The 24127-nt window shown below is 45.9% G+C and overlaps 1 protein-coding gene across 1 annotated transcript in view; it reads right to left on the bottom strand.

The window, feature by feature from the left end:
* The window catches only part of LOC139757523 (partitioning defective 3 homolog), a 257547-nt gene extending 239511 nt beyond the window's left edge, over nucleotides 1-18036 (bottom strand). Inside the window, exon 1 of the mRNA XM_071678059.1 lies at nucleotides 17535-18036. Within this exon, the coding sequence (XP_071534160.1) occupies nucleotides 17535-17654 (120 nt within the window). The 5' untranslated portion in view covers nucleotides 17655-18036. The remainder of the gene's footprint in view (nucleotides 1-17534) is intronic.
* Between the last annotated feature and the right edge of the window lie 6091 nt (nucleotides 18037-24127).

A 24127-nucleotide genomic window follows, 5' to 3' on the forward strand; every position in this document is an offset into this window, starting at 1 on the left:
GTTAGGTTAGATCAAGTTGGATTAGGTTAGGTTAGATCAAGTTGATTGGTTAGGTTAGGTTGGTTAGATTAAGGTTAGGTAGATCAAGTTGGTTAGTAGGTTAGGTTAGATCAAGTTGGATTAGGTTAGGTTAGGTTAGATCAAGTTGGATTAGGTTAGGTTAGGTTAGATCAAGTTGGATTGGGTTAGGTTAGTTAGGTTAGATCTAGTTGGATTAGGTTAGGTTAGATCAAGTTGGATTAGGTTAGGTTAGGTTAGGTTAGATCAATTTGGATTAGGTTAGGTTAGGTAAGGTTAGGTTAGGTTAGATCAAGTTGGATTAGGTTGGGTTAGGTTAGATTAGGTTAGGTTAGGTTAGATCAAGTTGGATTAGGTTAGGTTAGGTTAGATCAAGTTGGAATAGGTTAGGTTTAGATCAAGTTGGTTAGGTTAGGTTAGATCAAGTTGGATTAGGTTAGGTTAGGTTAGATCAAGTTGGATTAGGTTAGGTTAGGTTAGATCAAGTTGGATAAGGTTAGGTTAGGTTAGATTAGATTAGGTTAGATCAAGTTGGATTAGGTTAGGTTAGGTTAGATCATGTTGGATTAGGTTAGGTTAGGTTAGATCATGTTGGATTAGGTTAGGTTAGGTTAGATCAAGTTGGAATAGGTTAGGTTAGGTTAGATCAAGTTGGTTAGGTTAGGTTAGGTTAGGTTAGGTTAGGTTAGATTAGGTTAGATCAAGTTGGGTTAGGTTAGGTTAGGTTAGATCTAGTTGGATTAGGTTAGGTTAGGTTAGATCATGTTGGATTAGGTTAGGTTAGGTTAGATCAAGTTGGAATAGGTTAGGTTAGGTTAGATCAAGTTGGTTAGGTTAGGTTAGATCAAGTTGGATTAGGTTAGGTTAGGTTAGATCAAGTTGGATTAGGTTAGGTTAGGTTTGATCAAGTTGGATTAGGTTAGGTTAGATTAGATTAGGTTAGATCAAGTTGGATTAGGTTAGGTTAGGTCTTGATCAGTTGGCTTCGGTTAGGTTAGGTTTTAGTTAGATTAGGTTAGGTTAGATCAAGTTGCGATTGGTGGGGGGGTTTTTTAAAAGGGGTTTAGATCAGTTGGATTATGTTAGGTTAGGTTAGCTCAAGTTGGATTAGGGTTTAGGTTAGATCATGTTGGATTAGGTTAGGTTAGGCAGGTTAGGTTAGGTTAGGATTAGGGTCGGTTAGGTTAGATCAAGTTGGCTTAGTTAGGTTTAGGTTTAGATCAAGATTGGATTAGGTTAGGTTAGGTTTGATTCCAAGTTGGATTAGGTTAGGTTAGGTTAGATTAGATTAGGTTAGATCAAGTTGGATTAGGGTTAGGTTAGGTTGATCATGTTGGAATTAGGTTAGGTTAGGTTAGCATCCTGTTGGCTTAGGTTAGTTCGGTTAGATCAAGTTGGACTAGGTTAGGTAGGTTAGATCAAGGTTGGTTGGTAAGGTTAGGTTAGGTTGGTTAGATTAGGTTAGGTTAGATCATAGTTGGGTTAGGTGAGGTTAGGTTAGATCAAGTTGGATTAGGTAGGTTAGGTTAGATCAAGTTGGCTTAGGTTAGGTGTTTGGTTAGATCAAGTTGGATTAGGTTAGGTTAGATCAAGTTGGATTAGGTTAGGTTAGGTTAGATCTAGTGGATTAGGTTAGGTTAGGTTAGATCAAGTTGGATTAGGTAGGTTAGGTTAGATCAAGTTGGATTAGGTTAGGTTAGGTTAGATCAAGTTGGATTAGGTTAGGTTAGATCAAGTTGGATTAGGTTAGGTTAGGTTAGATCAAGTTGGATTAGGTTAGGTTAGGTTTGATCCAAGTTGGATTAGGTTAGTTTAGGTTAGATCAAGTTGGATTAGGTTAGGTTAGGTTAGATCAAGTTCGGAATAGGTTAGGTTGAGGTTAGGATTCAGGTTAGTTAGTAAGTTGGAGTAGGCTAGGTTAGGATCAGTTAGACTAGGTTAGGTTAGGATAGATCAAGTTGGTTAGGTTAGTTAGGTTAGAGTTAGGATGGGTAGGGGTTAGGTTAGGATCAAGTTGGGTTAGTTAGGTTAGGGTTAGCTCATTGGTTAGGTGGTTAGGTTAGATCAGTTGGATTGTGTTAGTTAGATCATGTTGAATAGATGGTTAGTTAATCATTGGATAGTTAGGTTAGCAGTTGGTTGGTTGGTTAGGTCGTTGGTTAGTGGTAGGTTAGATCAAGTTGGTTAGGTGTTGTTAGGTTGTAGTTGGAGGTTAGTATGGTATATGTGGATTAGGATGGGGGTTTTTGGTTAGATATGGTAGGTTAGGTTAGATCAGTTGTTAGGTTGGTTGAGTGGATTAGGTAGGTTATCAAGTGGATTAGGTTGGTGGTTGATCAAGTGTAGGTTAGGTTGTTAGATAGTGTAGTGGTAGGTTAGGTTGTGACAGTGATGGTTGTTGGTTAGTAGTGGGTTAGTTAGGTTAGTCAATTGGTTAGGTGGTAATCTGTGGTAGGTAGTAGATTAGTTGGACTTGGGTAGGTTAGGTTAATAGTTGGATTAGGTTGTAGGTTGATAAGTTGGTTAGGTTAGGTTTAGAGAGAGTTAGATCAAGTTGGATTGGTGTAGGTTTAGGTTAGGTAGATCAAGTTGGATTAGGTTAGTATGGTTAGATTAGGTTAGGTTAGACAAGTTGGATTAGGTTAGGTTAGGTTAGATCAAGTTGGATTAGGTTAGGTTAGTTAGATCAAGTTGGATTAGGTTAGGTTAGATCAAGTTGGATAGGTTAGGTTAGGTTAGATCAAGTTGGATTAGGTTAGGTTAGATCAAGTTGGATTAGGTTAGGTTAGGTCAGGTTAGGTTAGGTTAGGTCAAGTTGGATTAGGTTAGGTTAGGTTAGATCAAGTTGGATTAGGTTAGGTTAGATCAAGTTGGATTAGGTTAGGTTAGGTTAGATCAAGTTGGATTAGGTTAGGTTAGGTTAGATCAAGTTGGATTAGGTTAGGTTAGGTTAGATCAAGTTGGATTAGGTTAGGTTAGGTTAGATCAAGTTGGATTAGGTTAGGTTAGGTTAGATCAAGTTGGATTAGGTTAGGTTAGGTTAGATCAAGTTGGGTTAGGTTAGACAAGTTGGATAGTTAGGCTAAGGTCATGTTAGGTTAGGTTAGGTCAAGTTGATAGGTTAGGTTAGGTAGATCTAGTTAGGATTAGGTTAGGTAGATCAAGTTGGATTAGGTTAGGTTGGTTAGATAAAGTTGATTAGGTTAAGTAAGATCAAATTGGATTAGGATTAGGTATAAGCTTTAGATGAAAGTTGGAATTATGGTTAGGTTTGGTTAGATCAAGTTGATTAAGTTAGGTTAGTTGTTGGTTAGGTAGGTCAAGTTGGATTAGGTTAGTTGATTCTACGTGTAACCTGACCTGGCCTTGACCAAGCCAAAATACGGCGAGGTGGGACCATATATATATATATATATATATATATATATATATATATATATATATATATATATATATATATATATATATTCGTGTTTCATTTTCCCCGTGGACTCATAGAAATATCTTGATCACGCGCAAAATTGTGATCCTTTCCAATATATATATATATATATATATATATATATATATATATATATATATATATATATGGAGCGGGGGGCTGGAAATCCACCCCTCTCGTTTTTTTTTAAATTTTCCAAAAGAAGGAACAGAGGGGGCCAGGTGAGGATATTCCAAAAAAGGCCCAGTCCTCTGTTCTTAGCGCTACCTCGCTAACGCGGGAAATGGCGAATAGTTTAAAAGAAAAGAAAAGCAAGATATATATATATATATATATATATATATATATATATATATATATATATATATATATATATATATATATATAATGGTGATGCCAATTCTCGGTGTACCTCAGTGCTGGGTTCCCGCTGGATCACTAGGCAGTGTGGTACTTAAGGGCACTTATACCTCCCCCCTCCACTTACCACTTATACTTTCTTTATCCAGTCTTCCCTCGTCTGTCCCTCCAGTGTAGCATTACGTTCCTGCGTCTCCAAACGTCGCTGGGTAAGGCGAGCGTTTTCAGGAGTTTCCAAGACTTAGGCACTTTCTGTGTCCCACGCCAACTGTGTAACGTACAGCCTTCGCACGTCAACCCCCTTCAACTCGCATTTCTCCCTCCGTACTCCTCCCCACCCCACTGCAATGCACACAGCAGCCTCCCCCATCCCCATCTACAGCCTCTGAAAAACGTCTACCAACTCCATCTACCTTAAATACTTTCTACTACCCCTTTTATCTACCTCACACACCCCTCTCCCCTCCTCCTCCTCCTCCTCCTCACACCTAACCCCTGCAACACCATCTCCTCACCCATCCGAACCTCCAGGCACCCCTTCCTTCCCCACCACACAAGTCCCCTAACCCAATACCTGCACTAGCCAGGTTTCCCCAACCCGCTCTCTCTACCCACACAACATCACTAGAGCCGATGTGGCTTGTCCCACTCTTCCTCAACACAGTCTGGTGATATACAAAGAAGAGACGTTGCTATATATCTCTCTCTTGCATCTCCCCTTATGATGATGATGATGATGTGATTATTACACGAAAGTGCACTTGGCAACTTGTGTTTCATTTTCCCCCGTGGACTCGTAGGAATCACACACATATATATATATATATATATATATATATATATATATATATATATATATATATATATATGAGAGAGAGAGAGAGAGAGAGAGAGAGAGAGAGAGAGAGAGAGAGAGAGAGAGATTGTCTGTGATTTGCTCTGTGCGTTGGCGATCCCTCGCCCCCTTGGTGATGGCCAAGGAAGGCGGCTCTGAAAAAACCCGTACGTCTGAGGGCATCACAGCACACCATGACCACCACCACACCCCCGTCCTCTGCCACCTAACCCCCCATCCCAACCCAAGGGCTTCGGTGAGTGTGTTGGGGGAGGGGAAGGGGGAGGGGAAGGGGGAGGGGGTTCCACTTCCACTCCACCTGTGACACTGCTTAAGTCCCCGCACCATGGAGGGTCTCCCACTTAACCCCCACTTCCAAGCAGTGGAACACGTCTACACGTCCCCACTCTCTCTCACTTCTCCACCCTCTCTCCCCAACCAATTTTGAAAAACGGAAAGTGCTCTTAAATCTATCATGCAGTCCAGAGAATAGAGGATGTTTCTATCCCTATACCTCCTATCCCCTTTCCCAATCCCTTTCCTATTCTTCGCAGTGCTACCTGACCCCCCCCCATCCGTCCGCAGTCGAGAGAATAGAGGATGTTTCTGTCCCTATACCTCCTATCCCCTTTCCCAATCCCCTTCCTATTCTTCGCAGTGCTCCATGACACCCCACAATCCACACGTCTATCCTCAGCTCCACCTCTCTATCCTTCAGCCGCTTATGGGTCATTCCCAAGGAACCTTAAAGGCCAAGACGTTGTATACAACGAAGGAGAAGTCGATGTGGTCCATAAGACCCTGGCCAGGGGAGGTGGGAGATACAACAGAAACTCAAAGTGGGGCGAAGGTAATACACACACACACACACACACACACACACACACACACACACAGGCCGTGAAACCCACCTTGTGCAGTAATACCCATCTACCAACCCACCCCAACACACCCAACCCCCTCCTTCACAAAGGCGTGGGCCACGTTCGTACTCTCTCTCTCTCTCTCTCTCTCTCTCTCTCTCTCTCTCTCTCTCTCTCTCTCTCTCTCTCTCTCTCTCTCTCTCACACACACACACACCAAGATGAGTATGTCTGTTGTGGCCCACGTCACAGAACATCCAACACACGCCAACCAATCCTTGACAGCCCAACTCAGAAGTCCTCATATATAACCCACAGACTCTCAAGAACCCAACTAGGAATTCTGAGACACCCAGCCTTTACAGTCCAACTCACAAGACGTCATCCACCCTTTCTCACAAGACGTCAACCCTTTTCTCACAAGAAAGCATCGCCCCTTTCTCACCAGACATCAACCCCTCCTTTCTCACCAGACATCAACCCTTCCCTTCTCACAAGACGTCAACTGTCTCTCATCTTTCTCACCAGATGCCAACACACGCCATGTCCCTCAGTTGGCCTTCCTAACGTCACATCTTCCCTCCAATTATTCCTCATCTTCTTACTCTCTGTTTTCTTCATCTACTTCACGCGCCTCCTCCCTCCCTCCCACCTCTCATTCCACGAGAGTTCTTGAAGACGCCCTTCAACCTACCTCACTCTGGGACGTCCTTGTATATTCCACTAACACATCAACTCCTCTCATCCTCCAAAAAAAGCTCTCGACACTCTCTCTCTCTCTCTCTCTCTCTCATTCACACTCACGGCTCTCTGCAGCTCTTTGAATTTCCGTCGTTTTCTACCCATTCGCACCTACCCTCCCTCCCGTTTTCTTTCCATAGCGCTGTCGCAGCACCGACACGACCCCCACACACACACACCCCGACATTCGTCCGTCATCCGCAAATTTGCGTTTTCCTGTTCATTCACTTCGCTGTCGTCTACTTTTATCACACTCTGTGTCATACAACTCGGGGTGGGGGGGTCTTCTCTTTCCTCCCATTGTGTCTAACCTCCATTTTATGAAGAAAATAACAACAATGGAGGGAACTACGCGATAGTGAGAGAGAGAGAGAGAGAGAGAGAGAGAGAGAGAGAGAGAGAGAGAGAGAGAGAGAGAGAGAGAGAGATTACTTGACGGGGGAAAGACAAGATGGCAGCAAAGTGAGCGAGAACACGCGACCAGGGGAACCACGGCCAAGACAAAACCCGCTCTCATCAACTCTCATTATTATTATCATTATTATCATTATTACTATTATCATTATTATTATAATTATTATTATCATTATTATTATTATTACTATTATCAGTATTATTATAATTATTATTATCATTATTATCATTATTACTATTATTATCATTATTATCATTATCATCATTATCATTATTATAATTATTATTATTATCATTATCATTATTATTATTATAATTATCATTATTACTATCATAATTTATTATTATTATTATCATTATCATTACTATCATTATCATTATTATTATTATCATCATCATCATTTCTCGAAGAGCTGTGACCACGAACCCTCGTGACCAAAAGGGGCGTAAAACACGAATAACGCATGCTGTGTGTGTGTGTGTGTGTGTGTGTGTGTGTGTGTCTGTGTGTGTGTGTGTGTGTGTGTGTGTGTGTGTCTGTGTGTGTGTAGGTGATGTTGCTCCGGAACTCGACGTAGAGGATCAGCGTAGCAACATCCACAGACAGGGGGGGGGGGGGGGGGGGGGGGGGGGGGAGCAGCAGCCAGTGCCACGACCCCCCTCCCCAACACAGTGGCCACACGACCCCCTCCCCAACACAGAGGCCACACGACCCCCTCCCCAACACAGTGGCCACACGACCCCCTCCCCAACAGTGGCCACACGACCCCCCCTCCCTAACACAGTGGCCACACGACCCCCCTCCCCAACACAGTGGCCACACGATCCCCCTCCCCAACACAGTGGCCACACGACCCCCTCCCCAACACAGTGGCCACACGACCCCCCTCCCCAACACAGTGGCCACACGACCCCCCTCCCCAACACAGTGGCCACACGACCCCCCTCCCCAACACAGTGGCCACACGACCCCCCTCCCCAACACAGTGGCCACACGACCCCCCTCCCCAACACAGTGGCCACACGACCCCCCTCCCCAACACAGTGGCCACACGACCCCCTCCCCAACACAGTGGCCACACGACCCCCCCTCCCCAACACAGTGGCCACACGACCCCCTCCCCAACACAGTGGCCACACGACCCCCCTCCCCAACACAGTGGCCACACGACCCCCTCCCCAACACAGTGGCCACACGACCCCCCTCCCCAACCCAGTGGCCACGCGACCCCCCTCCCCAACACAGTGGCCACACGACCCCCCTCCCCAACACAGTGGCCACACGACCCCCTCCCCAACACAGTGGCCACACGACCCCCCTCCCCAACACAGTGGCCACACGACCCCCTCCCCAACAGTGGCCACACGACCCCCTCCCCAACACAGTGGCCACACGACCCCCTCCCCAACACAGTGGCCACACGACCCCCTCCCCAACACAGTGGCCACACGACCCCCTCCCCAACACAGTGGCCACACGACCCCCTCCCCAACACAGTGGCCACACGACCCCCTCCCCAACACAGTGGCCACACGACCCCCTCCCCAACAGTGGCCACACGACCCCCTCCCCAACACAGTGGCCACACGACCCCCTCCCCAACACAGTGGCCACACATGCTCGAGGAGGAGGAGGAGGAGCAGGAGTCCAGTGTACTCCCTCGTCAACCAAACTAACCTAGACAGACGCCAACAGTTTCCATTACGACGACGAATATCTACGACTCACGTAATTCAGGGGGGAGGGGGAAGTGGGAGATATTGTCTTTAATTACCCCCCCCCCCTCCTCCACCGCACACACACACACACACACACATTCCTGTGTGCTGGTGTGCGTGCGGGTGTGGAAGCAATACACACAAAACACTTTGGGGGGGAGGAGAGAGGAGGGGGAGGGGATTGGGGGGGGGGCGCATCATGACGCAGGCCAAGCATGCAGTAATGATGGGAAAAGTGGGGTACCCGCGTCCGTCTGGCGACGCGCAGGCGCGCACCACGACCTTGTCCTGCTCACTCACCCCCAGCCCCCCAACCACCGCGTCACATCATCGAGAAATCACATGAAATACACCAACCACTTCCCCAGCCAATTCCCACTAAACGTGCGTTTTTGTTCTGTATCTTATTTCCTACCCACGCCACCGTAGACGGGGATCGAACCGCGCGCCTTGAAGCCGCGAAGCGGCGGCGGAGACACAAGGTACAAGCAAGGATGCAGATGCAAGGCTTCTAACCAACTAAACCTCCTCCTCCTCCTTCTCCCAAGTCGCAAGGACGTCCCCCTTCCCGAAAGCCCTGGGACGCTTGGCAAAACACGGCCCCGGGTGAGCCACCTCAAATATTTGGTTGTGATTCAGCGAGAGGCAACGCCGACGCGGAAACACGACGCGATAACCTTCGAGGGCGTTCGTTAGTGGGGGGGGGGGGGTTAACACCGACACGACCCTCCGACGAACGACCCACCCTCGAAGCAACTCCGCTACGACTTGCGACGGACTCTCGCGTCTCCCCGGCGGGTGTGGGGTTCGTATGTCCGCTTCCTTGATGGCCATCCGTTCGCTAAGCTCCTATCATCACCATCCTTGCATTGATGAAGCGTAGCTATGGACGCTGAAGAGCCACGATCAACTTGGAAAACAAATGAATGACGAAGGAATGACTAAGACAGGAAAGGCGAAGCTATATCTTCTTCGCCGCCACCTCGCATCCACTCTAGGTGCCAGCAGTAACAGCAGAGGACAATACCATATTGTTTTCCAAACCAAACCCCCCATGTCAGATCCTCGAGGACCACTTGACTGGACGCCCAACAGGCGTAGTCTTAACTGGAAGGTCCAGAACTGGACCTGGAAAGAGCGAGGCATCGCGAGGTGTTGACCGGGCGTAGCACAGAAGGACGACACTAGGGGGCTGGCGTTGCTGACGACCGTCAGACATGGTCTCGTGAGCTAGGATGAGGAAGGCGACGAGACCCTACCTCTCTTAATTCTCGTGTGACCTTTACCCTGAGAACAATAGGTGTGTGTGTGTGTGTGTGTGTGTGTGTGGGTGTTACCGGACTCCGCCCGGTAGTTGTGACACAGCGAGCGCGACTATCACCGTCTTTTTGAGAAGGAGTGCATTCTCGTCTCGCTCCAAAAGCGTCCGTCGTTTCCCCTGCTACTGCACGGGGCGCAGTCTTGAAAGCGGTTGGGACCATAAGTAACGCCTCGTTTGCGCAGACCATTTTCTAAATGTCTTGTACCATGACCTAAAACCACAGCCCATCATCCAGAGCCAAATCCCACAGTTTGCCTTGACCACTTCAATATGCCCTAGATCAGAGCCACAGCGCTTCCTTCTCTACCCATTCCACACTCACACACACGCCATAACGATCCAGTTCTCTTTCTAACCAGCGCACGCCTCTCACCCTCCTGCATGTTCATACCCCTTCTATTCAATGCCTCCTTCACTCCATCTTCCAATCTCCTCTGTGGTCAATCTCACCTTTCTTGCTCCCTCCACTTCATACCACTTCTATTCAATGCCTCCTTCACTCCATCTTCCCATCTCCTCTGTGGTCAATCTCACCCTTCTTGCTCCCTCCACTTCTGGCGCTTCTGGAGGAACCTTTTGAAGTGGGTTAGGGTGACCAGCGGCGTGCCACAGAGCCCCGTCTTGGAACCTCTGCTATTTACGGATGAGCAGGATTTCATCGTCTCGCAGGAGCCGACATAGTACAATGACCAACCTATCCTTACGTCACCCACAAAACGTAGCCAAAATGCTTAGAAGGCAAATCACCATTTGGTTCATGCCGAAAAAAATTCATTTGCCGAACGAACACAAGTTTCGTAGACCTCACATAAGGAGACACACAGATCTCACAGAGAAGGTCCAGAGGAAGAGGGTAAAAATAATTGTGACCTGTGTTACGTGGAAGAGGTCTGAGGAAATAGATTTCTCCACAGTGGAATACAGAAGAATGAGCTGAGACTTGATTACATCTTCCAGGTTTCTGAATCGCATTTCACAATATCGACAATGAACAGTTCTATGAATGCATAATACGAGAACAAAGCGAAAACACTGGTAAGAAAAAAGACACCCTGATGCTCTTCAGGGGTAGAGGAACAGATGGGGGGGTACTCTCTTAACACATCAACCACTGGGTAAGTATGTATGGGTGGCCTTCTCTCCCCCCCCACTTAAATCCCATTAATAAATTAACTCCCCGGGACCTCTCACGCGCCAGCGACGCCATGTTCATCGCTCGGGCACCAGCGGCTGAAACCGGTGACCAGTACGTCAATATTCACACCAACCGGTTGCTGGCCCATCTCTACCCCACACCAACCGGTTGCTGGCCAATCTCTATCCAAAGGAACCGGTTGCAGACCCGTCAGTGCCCACACCAACTGGTTGACGGCCCATGACTGCCCCCACACCAACCGGTCGACGGTCCATCACTGCCCCCACACCAACCGGTTGACGGCCCATCTCTACCCCACACAAACTGGTTGACGGCCCATCACTGCCCCCACAACAACCGGTTGACGGGCCATCACTGCCCCCACACCAACCGGTTCAGTCCCGTCACTCCTCGGTGAGCAGCTGAGCGACGCTGCGCCAAGCCAGACTGATGCCCACCCACTCACACTCCAGGCGAGACGCGTGTTGACCAGACGACAGCAGCGGGCCCGCGGTGCACTAACCGCTTCTCCAGGACCTGACTGCCAGCCCCCAGCTGGGCAGAACAGCTGCGGTTGTGTGATCAAGCGATGTCCACCCAACCATATCCACACCACAAGGTTATAATAACTGGTAAGGGTGAACTTACCTCACGATGGTTTGGGAGGTCTTCTACCACCCCACAGCTGGGTCTGGGACCTTACTTTACCTTACGTATGCCTTACGATGGTTTGGGAGGTCTTCTACCCCCCCCCCCCCACACACACACACACAGCTGGGTCTGGCACCTTACCTTACCTTACGTATACCTTACGATGGTTTGGGAGGTCTTCTACTCCCCCACACAGCTGGGTCTGGGACCTTACCTTACGATGGTTTATAGGGTCCTCTACTCCCACAGCTTGGTCTGAGACCATGCTACCGTCTTCCCCCTTTACCCCATCACATGCTGGAGGGCAGTGCCCTTCACTGAGGCCCTCCATCACACTACTGGAGGGCAGCGCCCTTCACCAAGTCCCTCTGAGCAAGGTAACCCTCCACTGTGCCAGATGTGTGTGTGTGTGTGTGTGTGTCTACGCGCATTCCCATGATCAACACTGCGCCCCGTGAGGAAGAGTCCGGGACACCGACTCGCACATTTTGTCACACGCGGATCCTCCCCGCCACGTTCGCTTCGGTGAACCGCGTCAGGACGTGAGGGAGGTCCAGCGACGCCTGGGACGAGAAGGCTGATAAGACGGCTTCCTCTCCAGCACCAGTCAGTTGTCCCTCCATGACCCTGGTCCGTCAGGGCGAGGTCACGCGGGGCCAGTGTCAAAGAGCCGGAATAGCAGAGCGGCCGTTTGCCTTGCCCAAGAACTCGCTACTTGGACCTGTGCCAAGGTCACAACCCCCGCCACCCTCAGAGGCTGCAGCAGCGGTCCATGGCGGCCAGTTCTCCCCTGCAGGAAGTTCGGCTCCGGCCCTTCTTGCCCACCCCAAGGAGTCCAGGAAGGGAACCTCAGCGAAGTCTAGCGATACGACAGTGGATGTAAACAAGTAGGGCATGAGGGGATGAGGAGGGGGGGAAATATGTAGGTGTTTGTGAACGAGGTGGATGTGTATCTGTTCACTGAGAGACGCAGACCATCATGGATGCGTTGGTTACGTGGGGACCATGGTGGCCCGCGGCCTCCGACTGCTTATGATGGAGGAGGGGACCAACGAGCTAGCTGGGTCCCAGACTGTAAGAGGGTAGAAGACCTCCCAAACCATCGTAAGGTATACGTAAAGTAAGGTAAGGTGCCAGATACAGCTGTAGGGGGTAGAAGACCTCCCAAACCATCGTAAGGTATACGTAAGGTAAGGTAAGGTCCCAGACCCAGCAGTAGGGGGGTAGAAGACTTCCCAAACCATCGTAAGGTATACGTAAGGTAAGGTAAGGTGCCAGACCCAGCTGTGTGGGGGTAGAAGACCTCCCAAACCATCGTAAGGTATACGTACGGTAAGGAAAGGTCCTAGACCCAGCTGTAGGGGTAGAAGACCACCATAAGGTATACAGTAATGTAAGGCAAGGTCCCACAGAGATAATCTGCAATGGCGGCCAGCTTCCAAGACGTGAGCTTGCCTACCTACGAATCAGCCTTTGTGATCCTTGGAAGTCTACATCCACATGTCCTTGTACGACGGTGTTGGGAGTTCCCAAACCTCAGTCCGGGACCTTACCATAACGCACACCTGGTGATCGACCGAGAATTCTCCTACCTCCAGAACGACGCCAGTGTGGTCCAGAGGCATCCTGTTGCTTCTTCTGCTCAGCCAGGCTGTTTGGGGCGGTAGCCCGCAGGCCTACGTAAACCTCTACTTCCTGGCGGATCCGCCATGCTCAAGGACAGCGTGTGGGACCTCTCTATAAACCTCTCCTCCACTCAGCAGTCCACAGTGCTTCAAACCGGGCTCGGGGGTAATGTAATGAAGAAATGTGTTTCTCGAGTACCTAACATCATATACGACACTCTCTGCTTCAGTTTTTTTTGGCGCCAATATCTCACAGTTTCCCCATGCCCGTTGTGCCAACAGAACTCACAGTTTCCCTATGTCAGTTGTTCCAACAGAAAACCATTTTCGAGGACAGATTTTAAGCCTTGGCCTTCTAATATTCACCTAGCGTAATTCATATATATATATATATATATATATATATATATATATATATATATATATATATATATATATATATATATATATCCCTTTGCTGTCCATGCTTTCAACCGCTCTCAGTAATTTAGGATTAATATAACGTTCGTTCATTGCACAGTTAGCCTACCTCAGCAATTTTGACTCGCCTTTTAAGATGTTAATACCAGTACTCCACACGGGACAGCAATATTGCCCTCTCCGGGCGTCAATACAGTTTTTCCTATTCTCGTTTTGAAAGACCGTAAAACCCAGCCTGCCCTTCTTTTAGTCAGAGGCAACTGTTAGTCTTGTGTTCACTGGACTTTAGACCCTAATACATTATGGCGTTCGTTTCTATCCGGCATTATGTTCGTTTCTATCCGGCATTATGTCTTGTTCGTTTACTTTTTCACTTCCCCACTGGGAAGTAGTGGAAAAAAAGCACATCATTTAACAGTGGTCAAGCGGAAGACCATCTGTGCCTGTATCATTTTGCCAGTGTCTTCCACTATCGAGACTTCCTGTACAGAACAACAAAAACATAAACAAAAAAAGTTTCTTGATTTTAGGATCTTCCGAAAGCTTTTCAAATAAAGTTCCACGCGAGATAACGTCACAGACAAGCTCCAGCAACACATGGGACTGACAACTGGGACTGACTGATTAAGTAAGAGAAAAAACTTACAAAAGAAAATGTCTGACTTCTTTGGAGTATTTACGAACTGGTAAAGTGGCGCATCACGGGGCTCAGTCCTCGATCAAATTCCTTTCAGAATGTATGTATATCTATTCCCTAGAATCACGTCTGCATATCAACCACGTCTGCTTATCAACCACGTCTGCTTATCAACTACGTCTGCTTATCAACCACGTCTGCTTATCAACCACGTCTGCTTATCAACCACGTCTGCTTATCAACCACGTCTGCTTATCAACCACGTCTGCTTATCAACCACGTCTGCTTATCAACAAAGTCTGCTTATCAACCACGTCTACTTATCAACCACGTCTGCTTACCAACCACGTCTGCTTATCAGTGACGTCTGCTTATCAACCACGTCTGCTTATCAACCACGTCTGCTTATCAACCACGTCTGCATATCAACAACGTCTGCTTATCAACCACGTCTGCTTACAAACCACGTCTGCTTATCAGTGACGTCTGCTTATCAACCACATCTGCATATCAACCACGTCTGCTTTTAAACCACGTCTGCATATCAACCACGTCTGCTTATCAACCACGTCTGCACCAGCTTAAGATACCACGAAGCATAAATGATAAAATACACTGGAGAGATACACAGTCAAGTTCGTTCGAGGAAAATGTATCGGAATTCTAATGAGACAAGTTTAAAAACTACCCAATTTTGTAAGTCAAAAACAAGTTCTAATACAGGATGACCGGATAAACCGTTACCAGAGGTCCAAGAAAGAGGAGGGGGGAGGAACTTAAGGAGATATTAACCATAACAACTGAACATCAGTGAGGTCCAACCCCTGCTTTACTTAGGGCAGTGGCCAAAAATTCACCGTCTGGAAACCTTCCTTGTCACACAGCACATGCCAACACACTGGTCCTCTGGGACTCGAAGGATCAGGACACCTCCAGTGTGTGGCACAGTTCCCATCTCCTCATCAGAAGAAGAAGAAGTTCAGAGAAGAGAATAAAAACCAAATACAGGGCTACGAAATAAACCACACGAGGCAAGATGATTCACGGACCATAAACTAGTCTCTTTACAGACAGTAATTTACTGTAACCTTGAGGCACATTGGGGGATCCTGTAACCAGGAATTATAATTATGCTTAATTAATCTCATTTCCACAGAGAAAACGTTGCACGCTGTAACAGAACACTTCTTTGCAAGCGTTAAAAACGGGATTAACCTCCATGCTAATATTGTAAACACAAAGGCAACAGAGTTATTCATTAACTAAAGATAAAAAAAAAACCGTTACAGGCGCCATGTATTTATGTACCGAGTGTAAAAGATCTTCCTCTTAAGTACGTAAATACACAGAGGGAATATCGCATGAGAAGATAATGAACGTTAATATTCAGAATACATCACAATACACACTCTTTATAGGTCGCTGGCCGTTAAACCTAATAAACAACAACAAAACATACCCACACAAACACACAGTGTAGCCACCGATACCCACCCAGTGTAGCCAATACCCACACACCGAGTGTAGCCGAAGATCTGGACTCCAATTGAATACGCAGGCCCGAAGCCTAGTGTAGCCTACGCGACAACAGGAGTGGTGCCGCTTGCTATACCAGACCCAAACACCACCAAAAATCTTTGTCCTCAGCGACCGTGTGCATGGCAACCCTCCCACCACCCCCACATGATCGATACATTACAGCACACACAGACACAGACCTCCCCACCCATTCACTCTATAACCTCCCCCGGTCCCTTCCCTCCACGCACCAACGTTCTTCTCCCCAAGCTATGGGATCTAGCTCCTCCCCCTTTGTCACCCCACGAAGAAGTGAATTAGATTTCTATTAACTGAATCACGAAATCCCCTTAGCTATGCACCACCCCCGTGGCACAGTACACATAACTTTATCTATGACCTTTTCATAATGTTCCCTCTAGCTCTACGCTGATGACAAGTGTAAAATACTATTACGTGAGTGCATTCGGATGTGTATCTCTACTAAGACTAATATAGACTTATATAAAACAATCATATTCTCTAAGTATACACAAAGTATTTCTCTTAACAGCGTGAGCGAATTGTGATAATCTTAAAATACCAGAGTGTCAATAATTTCAAACAGTTGCTATGCTTCTGATAAAGTCAATCTCTTATCTATGTTATTAGTCTCTAAGTAAGGTGAACTCCCATGGCATTTACACTCAACCATATATGAAGCTTTGTTTTTAGTACAAACATACATCTGCCCCTTTTTCGTTTATCTCCAACTGGGCGATGAGGGATCGCTAACCATTCGAGACCAACTGGCTTGAAATGTTATCCATTTCTTTATCGGCGAGAGCTTGTAAGAACCGATACTGTGAAAAAGAAAAAAAAAAATAAATTAACTCAATACCTCATTTACTAGATGTAGACTTTTTTTGTTTTTCTTTCTTTTATTTCACTCCCTCTCTAATATCAGGGCAGCACGATAAGCGAGATAAGGGCGTGCCTCTGGAGAACAAGGGGGGAAAGGGGAGGATAAGAAACAAATCAGTAGTGATGCCCCCACCCTCCCTCCCCCGGGAGGCAATTGGAACGGTCGTTTAAGCCTTCCCCGAGGCAATGGATCTGGGTCACACACACACATTATCGTCTCCCTCTACTCTCATCCCGTAAATATGGGACATGTGCCATCCCGTAAATATGGGACATGTGCCATCCCCATGCAATATCTAACACACACTCACTCACTGTCTACGGCGCAGGAACATCCCACACAATCACTTCGTACGCAAATTATCTACCGTCAATTATCATCATCTAGATTCAAAGAGGTTTGGTATACGCGTAAATACGGACGCAAAAACGTAAAATTAATATAACTATACATTCATGTACCATTCATTTACGTGAGTACATGACGAAGCGTACGCGACGACCCGCCGTGGAGTTTCAAACCCGGGACGCCCTTGTCCGCCTAGCGGCCACCAAGACCGACTCCCCCAGCATCCTACACCTTCCGTTGAAATCTCCAGTTACTGTATATAAATACATCGGCTACTGTATGATCCTCCCCCCCCCCTTACACGTCCTAGCCTAAGCGATCGGTACACGTCATTTGGGGCTGGGGTGGACCGTGTCTGAGCGACGGTCCCCCCAACCACGCCACAAGCGGCGCTTCAAACTGTGACTTGATGAATTCAAAGTACCTGCCCTGGCCAGTGACGCGTCGCTTGGTCTGTGTGTGTACACACACACACAGACCCTCCCCAGTGAACGGGCCACCGGGGAGAGAGGCGGGCTACGGGTGTTCATCTCATGCCCTTGGGTCATGCACAGTGTCCTCTCGAGGGAGGGAAGAGGCTTACCTTAGCTGTAGCTTTCTTGTAACGGGTCGTAGCTTTGTGTATAAGGTCCCGCACGAGGATCTCGCCCTCGCCGCACGGCACCACCACACGCACAGACCCGAAGCACACCGTTACTTTCATCTCGCCTGTCCTCCTGCTTCTGTCCCACACCTCCAGGGCCACTTTTGAGCTGGCACGGCCTCCTCAGAGGCCAGCCTGGTGCGTCGGAGAAGGTCTGGTGGGAACCCCCTCAGGTAAACATCTACCTGGATCCGCCATGTTTACGCTTCCCTGTGGGACATGTTCACCTACTCAAACCACCTGCCGATATTCGCCGTTTTCAACCACCACCGCTCACTAATATTTCCCTCGCCTATTCCAAACGACGGAGCACACAATCACTACACGATGAGCCTTCTGCGTGAACCGTTTAAATCTTTATTCAACGCAATTTCCTTCATAATTCAGGGAGAGAACTGCCACACACCACCATCCACCCCAAGAGCTCGGTGACAACTGAAGTCGCCCCGAGCGCAGGTGGTGCCACCTAGCGGCCGCACGGCCAACTACCTCACAAACACTGGCACGTGAGATCCTCACATGGCGGAATACGAGATGCCTCTCTCTCTCTCACATCTTTGACACGACCTTATGAGTCTGGTAGTATATGATATAGACGTGATATACGAGAAACAATCCCATATAAGCTTAATGTAAGAATGTGGATTACTTTTATCATATAATGTTGCTAAATGACATGATATACCATAAGGAAATGAGTGTTACTGGTCCCACTGAATTAAAAAATCCTCCCCTCTCGTTTTTTTTTTTTTTTTTTCCAAAAGAAGGAACAGAGAAGGGGGCCAGGTGAGGATATTCCCTCAAAGGCCCAGTCCTCTGCTCTTAACGCTACCTCGCTATCGCGGGAAATGGCGAATAGTATGAAAAAAAAAAAAAAAATATATATATATATATATATATATATATATATATATATATATATACATATATATATATATATATATATATATATATATATATATATATATATATATATATATATATATATATATATATGTGTGTGTGTGTGTGTGTGTGTGTGTGTGTGTGTGTGTGTGTGAGAGAGAGAGAGTTATCCAAAATATTACTCCGTGTGTTACCATTATGTATATGTGTGCCAGCCATGCTTATGATCTTATGTATACACACATATATACACACACATCATCAGGGGAGACACAGGAGAGAAATATAACAATCAGTTGATACATAACGAAGAGACGTAGTAGCTAAGACGCCATTTGATATTGATAAAAAATGATTCAATAAAACATCACGTAGATATTTTCTTTCTCATTAATACACCAACCTTACTATAATGATATGAACGTGGCTACGGTGATTCTTTTCTCGAAATTGATCACAGTTGCGTGTCGTGTATGCAGATAAACCCACCCAAACCTTTAATCCCTCCCTCTCTTTAGCATACCTGTTTTATTTCCAGTATTTCAAAATGTGTTTTGTCTTTTTTTTCATTCAAAGGGAGTTCCTTATCTCATTGTCTTATCACTCTATTTCATCTATCATTCTATCTAGCCACATTATCTTAGAAATAACAACTCTTCAACACTTACATTGTGGTCGTAGACAATTGGTGTCTCATAACTCGTCTATGATGGAGTTACCAAACTCATGAGGCATCTCATATTATGAGAACCTCATCTCACGCGCCAGTGTTTATGAGGTAGCTACATGAGCAAGGGAGCCCGGAGATGGGAGGGAGGTGGGTGGGTGTTAAGATCACTCCACTCCCTAATCCCTTTTCCCCCCACCTCATTCATATCTAGGTCAAGTTAGGTTAGCTTACGTTAGATTAGGGGTCAGGTTGGGTTGGTTAGGTTAAAGTTGATTAGGGTCAGGTTGGGTTGGGTTAGGTTAGAGTTGATTAGGGTCAGGTTGGGTTAGGTTAGGTTAGAGTTGATTAGGGTCAGGTTGGGTTGGTTAGGTTAGAGTTGATTAGGGTCAGGTTGGGTTAGGTTAGGTTAGAGTTGATTAGGGTCAGGTTGGGTTGGTTAGGTTAGAGTTGATTAGGGATCAGGTTGGGTTAGGTTAGGTTACGTTAGATTAGGGGTCAGGTTGGGTTAGGTTAGGTTAGAGGTGATCTGGGTCAGGTTAGGTTAGTACAAATCTAACCTAACCTAACTTAACCTCACCTCATCTAACTTTCATTAGCATTGGAAAAAGTTTGTGGGTTGAAAGGGGGGTGAATTTCTTCAATTTCTTTCCCTTTTTCTGTATTAAAAATTGAACTCCACAGCCTCGCACGCTCAATAACACCAGTGAACGCACAGTGCCAATAAAACGCAAACACAGGTCATTCGACTCTGAACAACATATCAATTATTGCAAATTACCTGTTATTAGTACAGTACGGAGAGGGGGGGGGTGGTTCTCAGTCTGGGGGGAAGGGGGGTAGTGTCCCCGACCCTTGTGAGAAGTACTGTCTCTTGACCCCCCTCCCCCAGCGGAGGTGACCTGACCTGACCCAACCTAATCTCTCCTGCTAGGCCAGGCCAAGGTCGACCAATACAGACAAACGGAAGGAAGAGGACAAATTACAATGACAATACGTGGGATTAACAGCTAAAACTACTTCACGAATGGAACACGGACAATACGAATCAATCAAACTGACGCACAAACAAACAAACAAACAAAGAGAATGTAAGAAAAAGTGATGAAGGGGGGGGACAGAGTATTGCTGAAAGAAACAACGAATGAATGAATGAATGAATGAGGCAAGACGATAAGAGAGAAACCCAGTACACGAATGACTTCAACCACATACAATTAACAAACCCAATTAGTTCCTTATTGCTTTTTTTCTCACTTTTTTCTTCTGAGAAAAATGAATGAAGTGAAATGAATAATTCTGGTGAATAATCAGCTCTAAAAAGAAAATATTCAGTGGGGGATTCGTCCTCTCCTGACATATGAATGAATCATATGTTCATTTTGGCTGGAACTTTAAATACCAGTAATGAATACATGAGCTGCACTTTGCCAGCTGGGTTGGTTGGTTAGTTGGTTGGGTGGTTGGAAGGCTGGGTGGTTGGTTGGTTGGTTGATCGGGTGGTTGGATGGCTGGTTGGTTGGCAGGTTGGTTGGTTGGTTGGTTGGTTGGTTGGATGGGTGGTTGGATGGGTGGTTGGATGGTTGGTTGGTTGGTTGGTTGGTTGGATGGGTGGTTGGATGGGTGGTTGGATGGGTGGTTGGATGGTTGGTTGGTTGATTGGGTGGTTGATTGGGTGGTTGGTTGGTTGGTTGGTTGACTGGCTGGTTGGAAAGTTGCTTGGACGGTTGTTGGTTGGTTAGTTGGTTGGTCGGATGGTTGATGATGATTGGCTGGTTGATTAATTAGTAGACTGATTAAGGGCTTTTTTTTAAGCCTTATCAACCACTGGAGGGTCGGGTCATTAGCGTTCACGATAACAACTTTTCAACACCTTTCTCGTGAGCTGAGGTTCAGATCTTGGTCCACACACGCCCCTCACTCGACCTGTGACCCGTCGCCAGCCTGGGCTGACCTGACACACAGGATGACCCGACGTGTACGCTCAGGGCTCCAGCGGCGGTGCGCAAGGCAACCCCAGGGTGTGTGTGGGTGTACAAGGTCCCCAGAGGGAGGAGCGGGTGGCTGCCACTGCCACGTTGGATACGCCGCCACCACCTCGGCTGTGAGCGGAGCCTGGCGGGTAGGGCCAGAGCTCTTCGAGAGAGAGAGAGAGAGAGAGAGAGAGAGAGAGAGAGAGAGAGAGAGAGAGAGAGAGAGAGAGAGAGAGAGAGAGAGAGAGAGAGAGAGAGAGACTTCCCTTGCCTTTGCGCATGCTCAACGGCCTCTTCCCCCCATGATTTTTAAATTAATACTAGAGTAACCAAACCAGAACACAGGCTATGGGGGCTTTATCAAAAATAATAAAAAAAAATAATAAAATGTAAAACTGTGACTTCGAAAACATGGGTTGACATTATCTTCCTTAAGAGAGTATCACACACGCAAGTTCTTCTGTCACACATGTGTATTTACTTGTGTTATTAAAGGTCTTTAACAACTTATTAGTCTTCATGTATACCACAACCCGAGCAACACGGACCCCTTCTTAACAGCTGATGGAACTCAGTAAATTCAAACGTATCAAATCAAACGGTTTCAAATAGTGAAGATGAAATAATATTTTTGACAAGTCCAGACAGTTTTTATCTTCCTTTTTTTGCAAGGTAATACTAGCAGCCATCCTTACATAAACAACGTATTAACAAAAACATAAAGACGACAGGTTATAGGTCCACAAGGACGAATTTACAAACAAAAAACATGAAGGCAGTGTCAAACAACGAACTAACAAATAAGGAATATAAAGATTTTTTTCATAACAGGTTACAAAACACGCTTTCCTAACAGAATAACACGAAAGCAAAAAGAATTTGCCTCACAAAAACATTTATAACAACAAAAACATAAACAGATGGCCAATAAACACCTACTGCACTAACTAATAATACAAGAAGACAATGACAATTACGCTTTAAATATAATGAATGATAATCAATCACACAAAAAAATCAACGATTGTAACAAAAAAATAATAATAATCCCAGGCAAACAAGTAAACATAAACACACTGTAGCCTTGAGCCATGGTCACACCTGTGTTTGTAAACACGAAGTGATCGCGTCAGCCATATGTTGCTGACACACACACACACACACACACACACACATACACACATAGACACACACATACACACATAGACACAAACATACACACAGACACACACACACACACACACACACACACACACACACACACGACATGCAATAACGCGAAATGACTTGTAAACATACAATCTTGGTGCATAACTTGCTTTTCTTTCAATATCTATTACTTATATCTATATATAAAGCAGTGAAGTAAGCCAGCATGCATTTTATTTCATATTTCGTAAAGTTATCCCTCAATTCAACTAGGCTAAGACCTATTTAGTTTATCGAGCCTCCAATTCCACTATTTCGGTGCCAATTTAGTAAAGCAAGCAAGCAATTCCACTATTCCAAGACCAATGCAGTAAAGTTATCCACCAATTCTAAAGCCACTTTGCTACAGTAAGCCACTAACGTCATTATTTCAAAGCCAGTTTGGTAAAGCCACTACCTAACCTAACCTGTACAAGTGTCCACTAAAATCACATATGCTTCTCATTCTAAGACTTAAAATACCAATCCTAATTTTCAAGTCTCTCGCCTATCATATAACTAGATTTGACTAGGAATAATTAGGGATCAATTACCAATTAGAAAAGTTCAGCGACTGAATTTTCACTCCTGTATTTCATTTATCTACAAATAAGCAGTCAAAATCTATCTTTTAAGTCATCAGGCACTCTATTACATTATCTACTTACTAGTCCCCTCAAAGCCTTGTGATACAGAACAGAAAAGTTACTCCTAAAGCCTACAAGAAATTCTTCATTTTCTTTATTATCTGATCGAGAGAAAACGTCAAGTAATTTGGCGTAACTATTCCAAATTACTGTACCCAGTGCCTAATGTAGTTCAAAACTTTATTCCAAGAAACAATGTAGAATTCTTACTTGTTTACCGTCGGGATGGAACATTCGGAAGGTATAATATGAAAGTAAGCAAGAAATTTAAAAGAGAAGATATAAGGAATTCATTTCATGGTATAAGAGTAGCGGATGAATGGAATTATAGAGGTTTGAGACAATATAAATAACATAAGAAAGTTAAAAAAGTTGTATTTAACAGAGACCTCAAGATATGAGGCCCCATGAGTGTAGAACCCCCTACCCCCGTACAGTAGAAACGCGTAATTACAAACACATTTTATAAACAGGTAATTAAACGCAATAGGTAGTTGTGTTTTGAGTTTATATAGTAAATTAACTGCAAATTATTTCAGTCCACCTTAAAGCTGGTGAGATTAATGATAGACTTATCACGATAGATATATACTCTGTACTTCATTAATTGTACTAAGTCCCAGGGGAAAGTGGGATGAGAGAGGGACCATTTTCAACCCCCTTCCCCAGGGCCAGTCATCCCACATGGGGAATGAGTGGGATTATTCCCCAGAGAGATTCCCCCCCCCCCCATCCCCCTCCGTATACCCTCGTGTCTCGACTTGAAAAGTACACCTGGAGCGCCCCGACCATCAAGGGTCGAGAGCACAGGTTCGAATCCTGGTCGCGGCCGTCGGCCCACAGTCAAACCAGCTGTTTATCCACCCCTAGGGCGTTAGTCGATAAAACGGGGACCTGGCTCAGGGTATATATATATATATATATATATATATATATATATATATATATATATATATATATATATATATATATGTGTGTGTGTGTGTGTGTGTGTGTGTAACCACGAAGGAACGACCCTTAGACACGACCTTTAAGCCCGACAATGCATAAAGGTCAACAGATGTTCAAACTGCGAGGTATGAACACACACACACACACACACACACACACACACACACACACACACACACACACACACACACACACACGAGAGAGCAACCCATCGCATGCAAA

This window comes from Panulirus ornatus, chromosome 27, assembly GCF_036320965.1.
Source record: "Panulirus ornatus isolate Po-2019 chromosome 27, ASM3632096v1, whole genome shotgun sequence".
NCBI classification, from domain to species: Eukaryota; Metazoa; Arthropoda; class Malacostraca; order Decapoda; family Palinuridae; genus Panulirus; species Panulirus ornatus.